General features: G+C 33.9%; 1 protein-coding gene across 14 annotated transcripts in view; it reads left to right on the top strand.

Annotated features, from left to right (window-relative positions):
• EHBP1 (EH domain binding protein 1) overlaps positions 1-13,592 on the top strand; it is a 308,435-nt gene that overhangs the window by 53,721 nt on the left and 241,122 nt on the right. For all 14 annotated transcript variants that reach the window (XM_039887026.1, XM_039887034.1, XM_039887027.1 and 11 more), the window contains 2 exons: positions 3,324-3,381; positions 10,655-10,750. In XM_039887026.1, the coding sequence (XP_039742960.1) occupies positions 3,324-3,381; positions 10,655-10,750 (154 nt within the window). The remainder of the gene's footprint in view (positions 1-3,323; positions 3,382-10,654; positions 10,751-13,592) is intronic.

Below are 13,592 nucleotides of genomic sequence, written 5' to 3'. Positions count from 1 at the left end.
TGTTCATAAGTAGATGAATGTGGATAAAGAAGAAATGGTACATATATACAGTGGAACATAACTCAGCCATAAAAAGAATGAAATCCTGCCATCTGCAAAAACATGTACAGACCTGGTGGTTATTATGCTCAGTGAAATTAGTCAGAAAGACAAACACTGCATAATTTCACTTATATGCTGAATCTAAAAAAACAAAATAAATGAACAAACAAAATAGAAATAAACTCATACATACAGAGAACATTTTGATGGTAGCCAAATTGGAGGGGGGATGGGTGAACCAGAGGAAGGGATTAAGAGGTACAAATTGGTAGTTACAAAATAGTCATGGGGACATAAAGTATAGCATAGAGAATATAGTCAATAATGTAATAACTATGTATGGTTTCAGATGGGTACTGGTTTTATCAGGGTGATCACTTTAAGTTATATAAATGTCTAATCACCTGAGACTAATATAATATTGTATGTCAACTGTAATTGAAAAATAAAATTATTTTAAAAAGTTTATCAGGTAGAAGAGGGGAGGAAAGAGGAAGTTTAAAAGGTTATAACATACAAAGATGTGAAGAAATGGAATGAATAAATGTCCAGGGGTTGGTTGGAAGGCAAGATGTCTATGAGATTGTTTGCAGATTATACAGTTAGAAGAGTAGGTTAGAGTCAGATGGTGACATGCTTTATAAACCACGTTTGGGGATATGGATGCCTGAGTGTCACAGAGTCAGCTGCATACAGGTTATGGATGGAACATCTTAAAGGATGAAGCCGGTCAGGTGTGAAACAGCTAGTACTGTTAGAGGTTCTAGTAATCTGGACAGCATGGACCTTGTTTAAGAGATTTATGTAACAAATGGTTTATAAAGTTTAAATTCAAACGAAAATAAAGCAGAATGCTATTTAGGTCAAATAAAACTGTCAAAATTCAAACTGTAAGTGCCACTTTGTAGTACCTTCAATATAGGAGCCCTAAACAAAGAAAAGCTGTAAGATTCGGTAGCATTTCTAAAGAAATATCATAGAAATACAGTGAAGAGGTGAGGTAGGGCTGAAGATAAGATCATATAAAAAGGTTAATGTTGTAATCTAGGTAAAATGTTCCAGCAAGCCACATCAGACGAGGTAGCTTAGACTTGTTGACTGCTCAGTTCTTCTACAGTTAAGCTGCCAGCATTGATAATACCCTCTTTCCAGCTTCATCTGTCATATTGCTGTACCGCTCCCCATCTTCACTATCATTTGTCCTCTTCTACTTTTCTGTGTGTTGAACAAGATTTTGTTTTTCATTTTCAGATTTTGTTTGTTTATCCACTAGTATAGAGTCTTAGATTAACACTGTGATGCTTTCTTCTATTTCACTTCTGCATCTGGCTACTGCTCCCAGCATCTCACTCAGGGAAGAATGACCAAAGCAAGCTACTGGTTTTAGTTTTCAATTATTGTCTTTAAAGCCTGACACTAGGTCAGGAACTAAGCTTAGTCTTGGATGAAGAACCACCATGTTTATACCGTGTTGGTTCCCTATAATTATCAGAAACATTGTGTATTTGTTTAGATGGCTCCTTAGCCAAATGGTTTAATTGGAACCTTCCTCTTGTTTTTTTGTCTAGCTTTTCTTCAGGTTCTACCATCTAAAATAAGCAAGTATTATCATTTTACCATATTTATGTTGCCTCTTAAATCATACTCCTTCCCTTGTTTAGCTGGGATCTATACACTGTAAACTCTTAGTCTTTATATGCCTAAAATCATTAAAAAATTTTTTTATTAAAATGTAGCTAACATACAGTATTGTATTCGTTTCAGGTGTGTACATAGTTATGTAAAACCATTTCTTAAATGTGATTTAGCCACATTTAGGATAAAACTATAAGGTGGCAACTCCTTTCCCTTAGCAACTTGAAGACCTTTAGCTTCATTGTCTTTTGGGCTCTGTTGTTGCTCATGAGAAGTTACTGTCAGTATAATTATTCCTTTGTTAATAACTTGTCTTTTTTTCCTTTTATGAATTTTCTCTTTATTTTATGCTGTTCTATAATTTGCAAAGTGGGTAGATTAATTTTTATCTATCCTGTTTATTTGTTAATATAAATTTTCTATCTATGGACATCTACCTTTCTTCAAGTCTGGAATGTTCTTTGCCTTTCTCCTCGGTATTTCCTCTTCCTCCCACTGTCCTAAACTGTGGGACTATGTATTAGGTGTATGTACTTCTCAATTTGTCTTGTATGTCTTTTACTTTAAGTATTTTTATCACTTTATTTCTCTGTGCTACATTCTGGGTCAGTTCCTCTGTAATATTTTTTATTGGACAACTCTCTCTTTGGACAGGTGTATAGGTGAATTACTGGGTAAGGAGTTATGACTGGTGGTCTTTTATGTATATATGTATATGTACGTATTTAATTAAGTGAAGTAGGACAGGTTATCTGCTGATAGTAAGGGTAAATGAAGGAAGCATAGAAAGTGGTGAAGGCCACCAAATGATTATATCATTCATTTCTTGGTTAAAAAGCTTTTATCTAAAATTTTTAAAAATAAAAATTTAAGGAAAATAACGGATAATCATAGTGTTGATGTTTTCCGTAAGCGCTAAACAGAACTTAGTTTCAGCTGAAAATGTAAAGATTTTTTGTTGTTATTGTTTTCTTGTTTATGTTATATCGGCAGAAAGTAAAGAAGAGAGGTCTGAGAATTAGGAGACCTGTATTTTGTCTTGGTTCTGCCAGAGCTTTCAAGTAGTTAACTTTGCCACTTTTGTAAGCTTATAGAATTGGAATAATAGTATGTACCTTGCCTATTTTTCAGTACTATATTATTTTTATGAAGATAGCAGAGGTGATTGATTATAAAAACGTTGAAAACTGTAACCATTGCTCATAAGATATAAAGATGCAAAAATAGTGTAACCCATAGATTTAAATTATTTTGGAAGTGCCATTTTTATGCTTATTTTCTCAAAATTAAACTGGATACTGTGTTAGAAGTATAGTATTAATTTTTGGAGAAGATATAGATGTGCTTTTTAAAAAATAGTCACTGGTTCTAACTATTTTACTTTACATTGTTTGTTCCAATGAATTAACTTGCTAAAGTATTTTTAGAAAAATGTGTGGACGAAATATTAATCACTTAAATTAGATTCTATCTGCATTCAACATCTGCTGTATTTGAATAATCTACAGAGCTTTATTGTAAAAGTAACTGCTCTATGTAGCCTAAAGCATATGAGATTTTTATCTTTTTAAATATACTAGAATCAAACTTTATTAATCTGATATAAGATAACTTAAATTATATTTAATATTTTTCCTGTTTGGCAGGCAACCAGATAAACTGGTGGTAGTTTGGACAAGAAGAAGCCGGAGGAAGTCTTCTAAGGTTAGTGTATATTTTTTCTTGACAGATCTTGCCTCTGGTTTATTATTACAAATAGCACAGGAGGACACTAGCCCAATGCAGACAGCAGCCTGGGACTCACACCAGTCCTTCCATCCTCACGTTGGCAAACAGAGGCTTCTACTCTGGAGCCTTCATGGGGACCTGGGCACCTTTGTGAGCCAGAGCCAGAGCCTGAGCCTGAGCTGGAAGTGGAGCTGCAGGGGCAGCCTGGGCCTTGGTTTGAGTCTTGGCCTTGGACTTTGGCCAGCAGACCCTTGGCTATGTGGGCATGAGCACGTTTCTTAAGCTTGGGATGAATGATGTTGGCAAGTCGACTGAGCTTGTGGTGCCGCCCTTTGGGATCTTGGGCTTGATTTCCTTGGGCTTTATGAGGGCCTTGATAGCCTCAGCATGTGCACTCATGGCTTTGGTGTTGTTGGCCTGCATCTTCTTCAGGCCCTTCTTGCTGTGCTTCTTGGCAAAGCGCATGTTCCTTGTAAACTTGGGTCTACCCCCTTAAGAGATTCATATCTTTGTGATTGGGGTTTCTTGATGCCATTTCTATGCCATTTTCGAGACTGATTGTACATGGTGTGGTTCTTGGACTTGGCTGTTTCTGTACTGCGTGGCTACCCTTAGGTTAGTCTATTTTCTAAATTTCCTACCCAAATATTGAATTCAACTTTTAGTTAAATTATTAAGCTTCTCTGGTCCCAATGTAGAATATTTTAAAATATTACTTGATATTTTGGGTTATTTCTGATTGTTTACTAAAATGATTGATGAGGCACTGTAATCTTGTTACTGCAGTTCTTAAAATAGGAGCCAGATAACTGAGTTTTGATCTTGGATTTGGTAGCCTTGAGTAAGTAGTTATTTAACTTCCTTGTACTAGGGTATTATGACCTAATGATTAAATAGGAACTACTTATTAAATTGTACCTAGGATTAATTTATTCAGATTCTAAGAGGATAAAGTTAGGGCACACTTAAGGAAGTTGTCATCTGAATTCGTTGCTGGGTTGCAGAAGAGAAGGAGTTGGGTTTTTCAAAGACTTTTTACTGATAGCTTTGTGGAGAGTAGAATAGAATTTTAAAATGTTCAATAACAATTGTACAGATATTTTGAAAATTCCATTCTTTAGGTAAGTAAATTTGAGTATATTTTTATAAGCACATAGTAACTGCAGGCATCTTTATTAGATGTTGATTCTTCCACACGCAGACCTATGTAAAGAAATTATAACAATTAAATTTCAGAATTTGAAATTTTCTATTAAGGGTATCTTTTCAAATTTTATTTTTATTGAGGTAAAAATTTATTTACAGTGTAAATGCACAGATATTAATTATATAATTTACTGAGTTTTGATTCATATATCCTTGTGTAATTACCATTTCTATCCAGATATAGACTATTTTCATTACTTTTTGTGTGTGTGTCCTCTTCCAGTTAATTCTCAACCCTCAGAGGCAAGTACTAATTTGATTTTCTGTCACCATAGACTAGTTTTGCCTGTTCTTGAATTTTATGTAAATGAAATCAAACAGTAGTAGTATTTTATACCTGGCTTATTTTGCTCAGTATGTTCTGAGGTTTATCCATGTTGTAAATATTGGTAGTTTTAAAAATGTTTATCGCTGAGTAGTATTTTATCACGTGAACATACTACAATTTGATCTCCCGTTAATGAACATTTGCTTTGTTTCCAGTGAATACTGTGAATATTCAAAATTGTGAATAAAGCTTCTATAACTATTACTGTACAAGTATTTTGGGAGACAAATGTTTTCATTTCTTTTGGTCTAATACCTAGGAATGGAATCACGGAGTAATAGGGTAGGTACATTTTTTAAACTTTTATATGTAATCCTACCAGCAATATAGGAAAGGTCCAGTGCTTCATAGCACGAATGACATCTTCTTCAAAGCATAGTTTTGAAGCATTTTATTTTGTACCTGGAATATTTTCTTATCCATTTACGTATGAAAAAGGGATCTGAAAATAGATTTAGGGTCTTTCAGTTTTGCCGATTGGGTCTTAAGCTTTGTGGAAAGAAACAATATGAGATCATCCACTGAGTATAATAGATGAATATGGCTACTACTATAAACATTAGAAATAGTCCCTAAATGTATTTAACTATCAACAGAAAGTGATTTACCCCCTTTAAAAATTAGATATTAATTATTTTCTTAAGAAAATTATGAAGCAATTCAATACTTCAGATTATAGGTCATTTCAGAATATCCATATTTGAGGCTAAATATATTTTTTTATTTAGTTGCATTTTAAAAAGTCAAATAATTTTTCTTTTAGGTCAGGTTTTTTCATATTGTATCAAATATTAATCGAATCAAGATGTTGAAATACAAATGTGAAATGCAAAAATGAGGCTACAGGTTTATTTTTCTCAAAATGCAGTATTTTCTAGAAGGAATTATTTCTTGTTGGACTAATTTTCCAGTTGTGATATTCTTAATATTTTAAATCCCTTGTGCTACAGTCTTTAAAATGTGCTACGATATCAAGAGAGGAGGGTACAATTGCAGAGTTTTGTCTTATGGTGGTGATGTTGGCAACTCTAAGATAACTTTATATGTGACGTTTTAAACCTTTGAGTATATGCAGTTTTATAAATTGAAAATTGTCAACTTAACTATTTGACAATTATACATTTTCAGTGAAACATTTTTATTTTGTTGGAATCAAAAATAAAGAGTGCCTACTCTGTGTTTAGTTCCATACTAGGTACAAGTCTTTTAGGTAAAATATGACATGCAATTATTAGGAAATAAGGCATTTTATAGAGTCAGTACCCAAAATTGAAAAATGTTGCCTTTTTCCTGGTCTACTTTTGGCGAATGCCAAAGAATGTGATGTGATTAAAACGTGAGAAAAATAGTATAAAAGGAATACTACCATTATCTGTACGAGGATACTGGCAAATGATTAAATAACCTGCCTTTCATTACTATACTGAAGAGCTAAATAACTATACCTATATTTCTGTAACTAATTATTTTATAGGGAAATCTTTTCTGTTACCCTGAATGAAAACTGATCAGGGTTCTTGTAGTGCTGATGTTTGCCAATATGATGTGCTTTTTCTAGATCAGGTTCTTAAGAACATAAATTATTGTCCCTGTGGATTTGTACAATTAAATTTTTATTACCATAGCTGTTTTTAGTTACCTGTATTAGACTTTTCATTCTTTTTCTAGTCTCAGTTTCTAGAATTTGAGGTAGAAGTTGTAGTAAGCTCTCTGAAAATAGAAATGCCTTTTTTTTTTCATGTTTGCCACTATGTACATCCTTGTTTCTTCTCTAGTAAAAGTTACTCTTTTTTTTTTCTGCTTAATATATAATAATTAGTTAACATTATAAAGCTGAGATTACTAGGTACTCAGGTGGACTAATTAATATTGTTACAGTGCCCTAACTTAGCTAGGTTGCACAGTCCCTGAAAAAAAAAACACCAGAAAGCCAGAGCTCTAAGTTAGTTGGAACTTTTTCACTGAGGAGAGCAATGCTATATAGAATTGTGAGAAAATAGCAACATACTAGTAGTTTGAGAACTATCACCCTTCTATCTCCTTTTATTTTTTTTTAAGTTAGTTAAACAGATTGTATTTTTGTTTGGTCAGCAATCAACTTACCATTTCCTGATTCAAGATTGAGGATTGAAAAAGGCCATTTAGAGGACTAGCATTAGGGTACCTGAGTAAATTATCTAAAACCACTATTGCCTAACCACCCAGTTGTTAGGTGGTCTTCACATCCCCAGCTTTTTCCACTTTTGATCTCTGTGTCTACACATAAATGTTAGGACCTTAGGGATAGAAGACTATTTTTTTGACTACTATGTGACTCAGATAGAGCTGGGTATGTTGTTCGTAGGTTGAAGAACTCTGAATTTTGAACTCATGGAGTGTGGTTCTCCTACTGATTACTGGTATGGGTTCAAGCAAGCCATTTACTTGTTGATTGCTTCAATTTCCTTATCTCTACCTGGATTAGATCTTCTAAGGATATCTTCAGGTCTAAAATTCTTTTATGTTTATTTTTGTCATTAAGAATTTTATAAGGACTCTATCTTTTCTGCTGTGGCTAATAAGAAAAGTTGTTATTGTACTCTTCCTATATTTCTATTGTATAGGGAGGTTACGAAGAGAAATAGCCTGATATGCCATCACAATACATGAGAATTAGAATTGTCCTAAATCTTCAGAATTGAGTATGTAGGGTGGAGTTTTTATTAGGGATTATCTAAGATGGACAGAAATTTACTTTTTATTTATTTATTTATTAATTGAAGAAATGCTTTAAAATTTTTTTTAACCCCCTGTCTACCTCCCCGCTACCCCCTCATGGAAATAGGCAGGAGAATAAAGGAATCTCTGGAGATGTTTTTTAATCAACAAAATTCAGTTCTTTACCTTTGGCTATGGTGTACTAAATCTCTTGTGGTGAGTCTCTACTTCCTTTTCTTTACCTGAAATTTTGTGATGGGGGCAATGGAGAGAGAATAAAAAAACATATTGACAGTTTATGAACTGAAGTGGGAGGATACTGCTAAAGCTGTGTCTTCTGCTTGTATTTTAACTAACAAGATCTAATATTTACATGGGCATGTTTCCATGATCTTGATCCTTTCTCAGTTCCATTTCCGGGGTTCAAATCCAACTTCTGCCACTTACTTGCTGTGTTATCTTGGGCAAGTCTGTGCCCCAGTTTCCTCATCTGTTAAATCTGCTCCCTCACATGCGTCTGCAGTCATATGGCCTAACTTCTTTCCTAACTTCGAACACAGATAGGTCTGTGCTCCCTGCAAAGGGCCTGTCTGTTGGGCTGTTAATGTCTTAAGGACCCTACTCCCTTTGTACTGTTAAGGACATTGCTCTAGTAATTCTGTCTTCTGCATCATTAAGTTTTCCTTCTTAGATGGATATTTCTCATCAGCATACAAATATTTTTTTTCTTATTAAAAAAATTCTCTCTGACACTATTTCTCCCACTAGCACCAATATATTTCCTCTCTTCTCTTTCAGCAAAACACCTCAGAGAAGTTGAGTGTCTGTGCTATCTTCAGTTTCTTTCCTCCTATTCTTTCTTGAACCCCTTCTAATCTAGTCAGGCATTTGCCCTCCTTGCTCTACTGAAACTGCTTTTATAAAGTCAGTAATAGCTTCTGTTTACTTAAATCCAGTCCAGTGGTCATTTTTCAGGCCTCATCCTATTTGACCTATCACCAACATTTGGCACAGGTGATTGTTTCTTTTCTTTGAAACATTTTCTTCACTAGAATTTCAGGACACCACATACCTCTGGTTTTCCTTCTACTTTACTAATTCTCTTTTGCTGATTCCTCCTAATTTCTTTGACCTGTTAATGTGCTCCAAGGATCAGTGCTTGAGCCTTTATATTTTCTAGCTGTACTCACTCACTCCCTTGGTGTCATATCCACTCTTAAGTTTTAAGTATCATCTGTATGCTAATGATTCCCAAATTTATAACTCCAGGCATATATACCCAGCTGCCTATTTGAACATCTATACTTGACTATCTAATAGGCACCTCAGATTTAATGTTTGTAAAGTTGAGTTCCCGATAATACTTCCCGAACCTGCTCCTCCTGCAGTCTTGCCTATTAATAGCCATTCCTTTCTCCCTGTTGCTCAAAGGGAAAAGCCTTAGAATTAGCCTTGGCTACAGCCTTTTTCTCATATAATCAGACAACAAACCTTGTTGTCTCTATCTTGAAAATATAATATTTTCAGAATTTAGCCATTTTGTACTATCTTTCTACCAACCCAAGCCAAGTCACCATCAGCTCTCTCCTGCTTTATTGCAGCAACTTCTTACTTGGTCTCCCTGTTCCCTCTCTTACGTCTGGAGCCTATTCTTGATACATTAGCTGGAGTGAATCTGTTAAAAAACATAATTTAGATTATCATTCCTCTACTTCCATCTCCCTCAAATTACAAGCCAAAATCTTTGCGGTGGCTTCCCTCTGTTATTTCTCTGGCCTTGTCTTTTAATGCTCTCCTCTTCGATGACTCTTCTCCAGCCACTTTGGCCTCATTGTTATCTAACTGCCTCACCACCTTTCCAGTTGCCGTTCCATCTCTCTGGAAAGCTCTTCTTATGTATTTACATATGTGATTCTTTCACCTCCTTAAGGCCTTAAGTGTCACCTTCTCAGTGTCACTTTCTCTGACTACCCTATTGAAAATTGTTACTTTCTCTTGCCCCCTCCATCCTTCTTCCCTGCTTCCATTTTTCTCCATAGACTTATTCTACCTAACATACTATAGATTTTATTTATTTATTTTTTTGTCTGTCTCTTCCTACTATTAACTCCACTAAGGCAGATTTTTTTTTTTGTACTCTGGTGCCTAGACAGTGCTTGGCCGATAGTATCAATTAAGTAAGTGAGTGAACGAGTGAATGAATGAATAGTAGCTACCTCTTAAGGTTCTTAGGCAGATTAAATGAGTTAAACATAAGTAAATTCCAAACATGGACTGACATAGAAAGTACTCCATAAGTGTTAGCTTTTATTATAAACCTTCATGGCATGTCCATGAGCAGTCTTATAGCCTATAGAGATGACGACTTAGTTGAGGTGCCTTGGCATACCTAATCTTCCATCAGCTTTGGCTGGAAATGCCACCACAAGAGAAGAACTGTAGTGGTAACTCCCCAATTTTTTTTTTGTGTGTGGGGGGGGCAGTTCCTTGGGGAACCTTGATAATCAAGATTTACAAGGAAAAAATCTTTAAAATTATAAGTACTAGAAATATTAACTGCAAAACCTGCTTTCTTCTTTCCTTGTCTCAAATAAACATTAACAGTCTAATGGGAAAGGAAATTAATTGCCAAGTATAAAATTAGTTTTTCTTCTAATGAATGAATTTGCCTTTCACTCTACTACTTCCTAGATCCTAAAAATAATTTTTAATATGTCTCCTAATAAAATTTTTATTTAGTCACAAGTAGTAGTTTTTGAAAATGAGACCTTATTTTTGTATCTTCTTTTGTGTGTGGGGATATGGTGAAGTTTTGTTTATAGTCATCTACAGATAGTTATCATGTGATATAACTGTCATGGCCCAAGTTTAATGCTTGAAAAGTTTTATTTTGACTATTTTTGTTTCAGGGAGACTAGAGATCTAATGGATAGTTAAATAGGGTCAATATGTTTTTATAAATTATTAACATTGTGTTTCCTGTACTTCATATTGAAGCCATTATTTTTATTCTGGTAGGCTCATAGCTGGCAACCTGGAATAAAAAATCCATACCGTGGTGTTGTAGTATGGCCTGTTCCTGAAAACATTGAAATCACTGTGACACTTTTTAAGGTAAGTTTTATTTTTATAAGTTAAAGAACTTATATAATCATGGTTCTAAATGACAATATTTCAGTATTCCTTGTTCTACACATTTGGGTCCATCCTGGTATCTTAATGTGCATTATTTTTAGGGACATAGCAATTTATTAACAATGCAAGGGCATCAGGATATTTCATGGTCTATAAAGTCAGAATAATTTGTGAGTCCTTTTGAACTTGTTAAAATTAAGATCAGTTGGAATACTTTTACTACTTCCTACTTTCTACGCACAGGAGACTTTAAAGTGCTTTTCCTGTGGAGAGCTGAGGTTTGTGGAATTATTAGTCCTGAGCCTCATTTTCTTAGTCTTGTTTGACTAATAATAACATACATTTTAAAATTAGTATTTGATAAATATTTTAGTGATGTTAGTATAAGTTTTAAATTGATATTTGGGTAAATATTGATATTAATATTTTATAAATACTATAGCTGAAAAAGCAAAATTCCAGTTGTAAATTCAAAGTGCAAATCCAAAAACATAGCTGTGCATATACATACTTGCCTGTTTTACATGCATTTTTTTCTTGATAGTCTTTCATATTTCTTGAAACATTATAAAGTATTTCTTACACATATGGTGATTAAGTACTAGAATATTTACTTTCCTAACCAACTCCTCACCTACTCCAAAAAAATCGAGGAGGTCAAATATGTCTTAGTTTTAGCTTCTTTGAAAGTGGTGAAATTAGAAAACAAATGCTTTATTTCTTATTTGAATCATTCCAATTGTATTGAAGTTACTTTTGCAGAAAGACAGGAGGAGGAAGGACATCTCATTAAGCATCGGGACATGAAATTTAAGTAGAGCAATGTTATATGGCTTAGAATGTGAAATCATCATGTAAAATTGCTTTCAATCTTGTGATCCATTATATTAATTCATTTATTCAGGAACTACTGCAAAGATCAATAAACAAAACAATATAATGAATGTTACTGTTCTAACCCAGGAATGGAATACTACTCTGAACTTTTATGACTTTGAGTGTTAGTCTGTAGGAAAAAAAAACCCAATTACCCCTTTCTCCCCAGTTTGCTATATTAAACATTTCTCTTCAGTTATACTCTTGAGGCAACCTTGTGACCATTTAAAATATTTAATCATAGCAAGTTATGAAATAGGTACTATTTTTATTCCTATTTTAACAACACAAAACAGACCTAAAGATGTATATGTTACAGTTTGGGGTTTTTTTAATTTAAATATTTAAGAATATTTCCAACTGATGCTTTTATCTTCCTGATTCCCCTGTCCCCCCAGAATTCTAATAGAAAAGCAGAAAAATAAAACAAAACAACTTTTCATTTTTTCATGGCAATTAGATCTTGTTTTATGAGCAGTATTTAAAATATTCAAGTGGAAAAGTTTTTCATATTTCCCCTTTTATTTTACTTATATTAAAGTTTCACAATCACTTAATTTTGAAATTTGCAAGTAGGAAAGTACGACTCTAAACCCTTTATGTCCGAAGTACAGTATCCACAGAGGTGTGCTCATAGACAAAGTATGTTTTGAAGTTATCAGTGTTTCATTTTTATATGATTTAACCAGAAATTAATTTCTTTAGCTTGCATGCTTGTTTTTGAAATTTGAAAGAGATTGAAATAGCTGTTTCTAGTAAATGAAAAAGAAACCTTTTAGGATTTGAGAAGGAAAACGGCTCTTTAAGCTATTTTCATTTTTTCTCTACTGCAGTAAGAAAGGAGACTCTAGAGGGTAGACAGTAGGATACAAAGAAGACTTAATTGATTCAAGCTGGAAGCAATCTTCATTACAAGTGTTTTTGTCTGGTCAATAATATAGCTAATTATGTAGCTATGCCATTTTAAAGTGTCTTGAAAATGCTCATTACTATTGCTCTTTTATATCTTTTTACTGACTTTGCCCTATCAGATGTGTCCTGTGGTCCCACTGAAATTATTCTTTTAGGAGTACAACATCATTGATGTTTTAAAAAATTTTATCTGCTTTGAGAATGAATGTATGTAATATGTAAGGCGCTTTTTAATATTAGTTAATTTATGATATATATTAATCCATTCATCAAAGATTTTTGAGAATTTTTTGTGTGGCTGGTACTTTTCTAGGTCCTGGGGACACAGTGGTAAAACTGAACCAACAATGTGGCTAAAAGTAAAACCCCAAACTGTAACATATACATCTTTAGGTCTGTTTTGTGTTGTTAAAATAGGAATAAAAATAGTACCTATTTCATAAGTTGCTATGATTAAAACAGTACAATAACTGGGGCAGAGTATGTGCTCAGTAAATATTTTGTATTATTATTTATTGTACTAGCTGTGCTGTAGCTATGCTGCATTCTTTGGCAAAATGATGGAATAAGGCAGGCAGGGTGAGTGGTAGGATGTCTCTTTCCTCCACATTATATCACAGTTCATTACTTGGTCTCTAAAGTAGCACTGTTTGTGCCCTAAATTCCTCATGGAAAGCTCCTTCAACCTTTATTTACAGTAGTCCCTCTCCATAAACCTAGTTCATGGGCAGCGCCAGGCTGGGGAAACAAATACCAAGTAGAATTCTTTACCTTTCTTTCCCTTTTACCTTTTCCTACCTCCCCTTTACCCATCACTACCAAAGAAACTCCTTTTTGGCAAGTTTTTATTCTATTTGTGGAAATTTACTCATAGAAATAGCTCCCTCAGTACAGCTTAAAATCAGCCAACCACCATGTTATTACAGTAAAAAAAAAAAAAAAAAGTAAACAGAAACAAGGAAGTAACTAAGGAGTTTTGAATTTATCCTCTAAGTTGGAGGGGTCACTAAAGAAATCTGAGTTGGTACTAACA

Source organism: Pteropus medius, unplaced genomic scaffold (assembly GCF_902729225.1).
Source record: "Pteropus medius unplaced genomic scaffold, Ma_sr-lr_union100, whole genome shotgun sequence".
Taxonomy (NCBI): domain Eukaryota; kingdom Metazoa; phylum Chordata; class Mammalia; order Chiroptera; family Pteropodidae; genus Pteropus; species Pteropus medius.
Note: the sequence above shows the minus strand (reverse complement) of the source record. Positions and strands in the feature narration are given on the sequence as shown.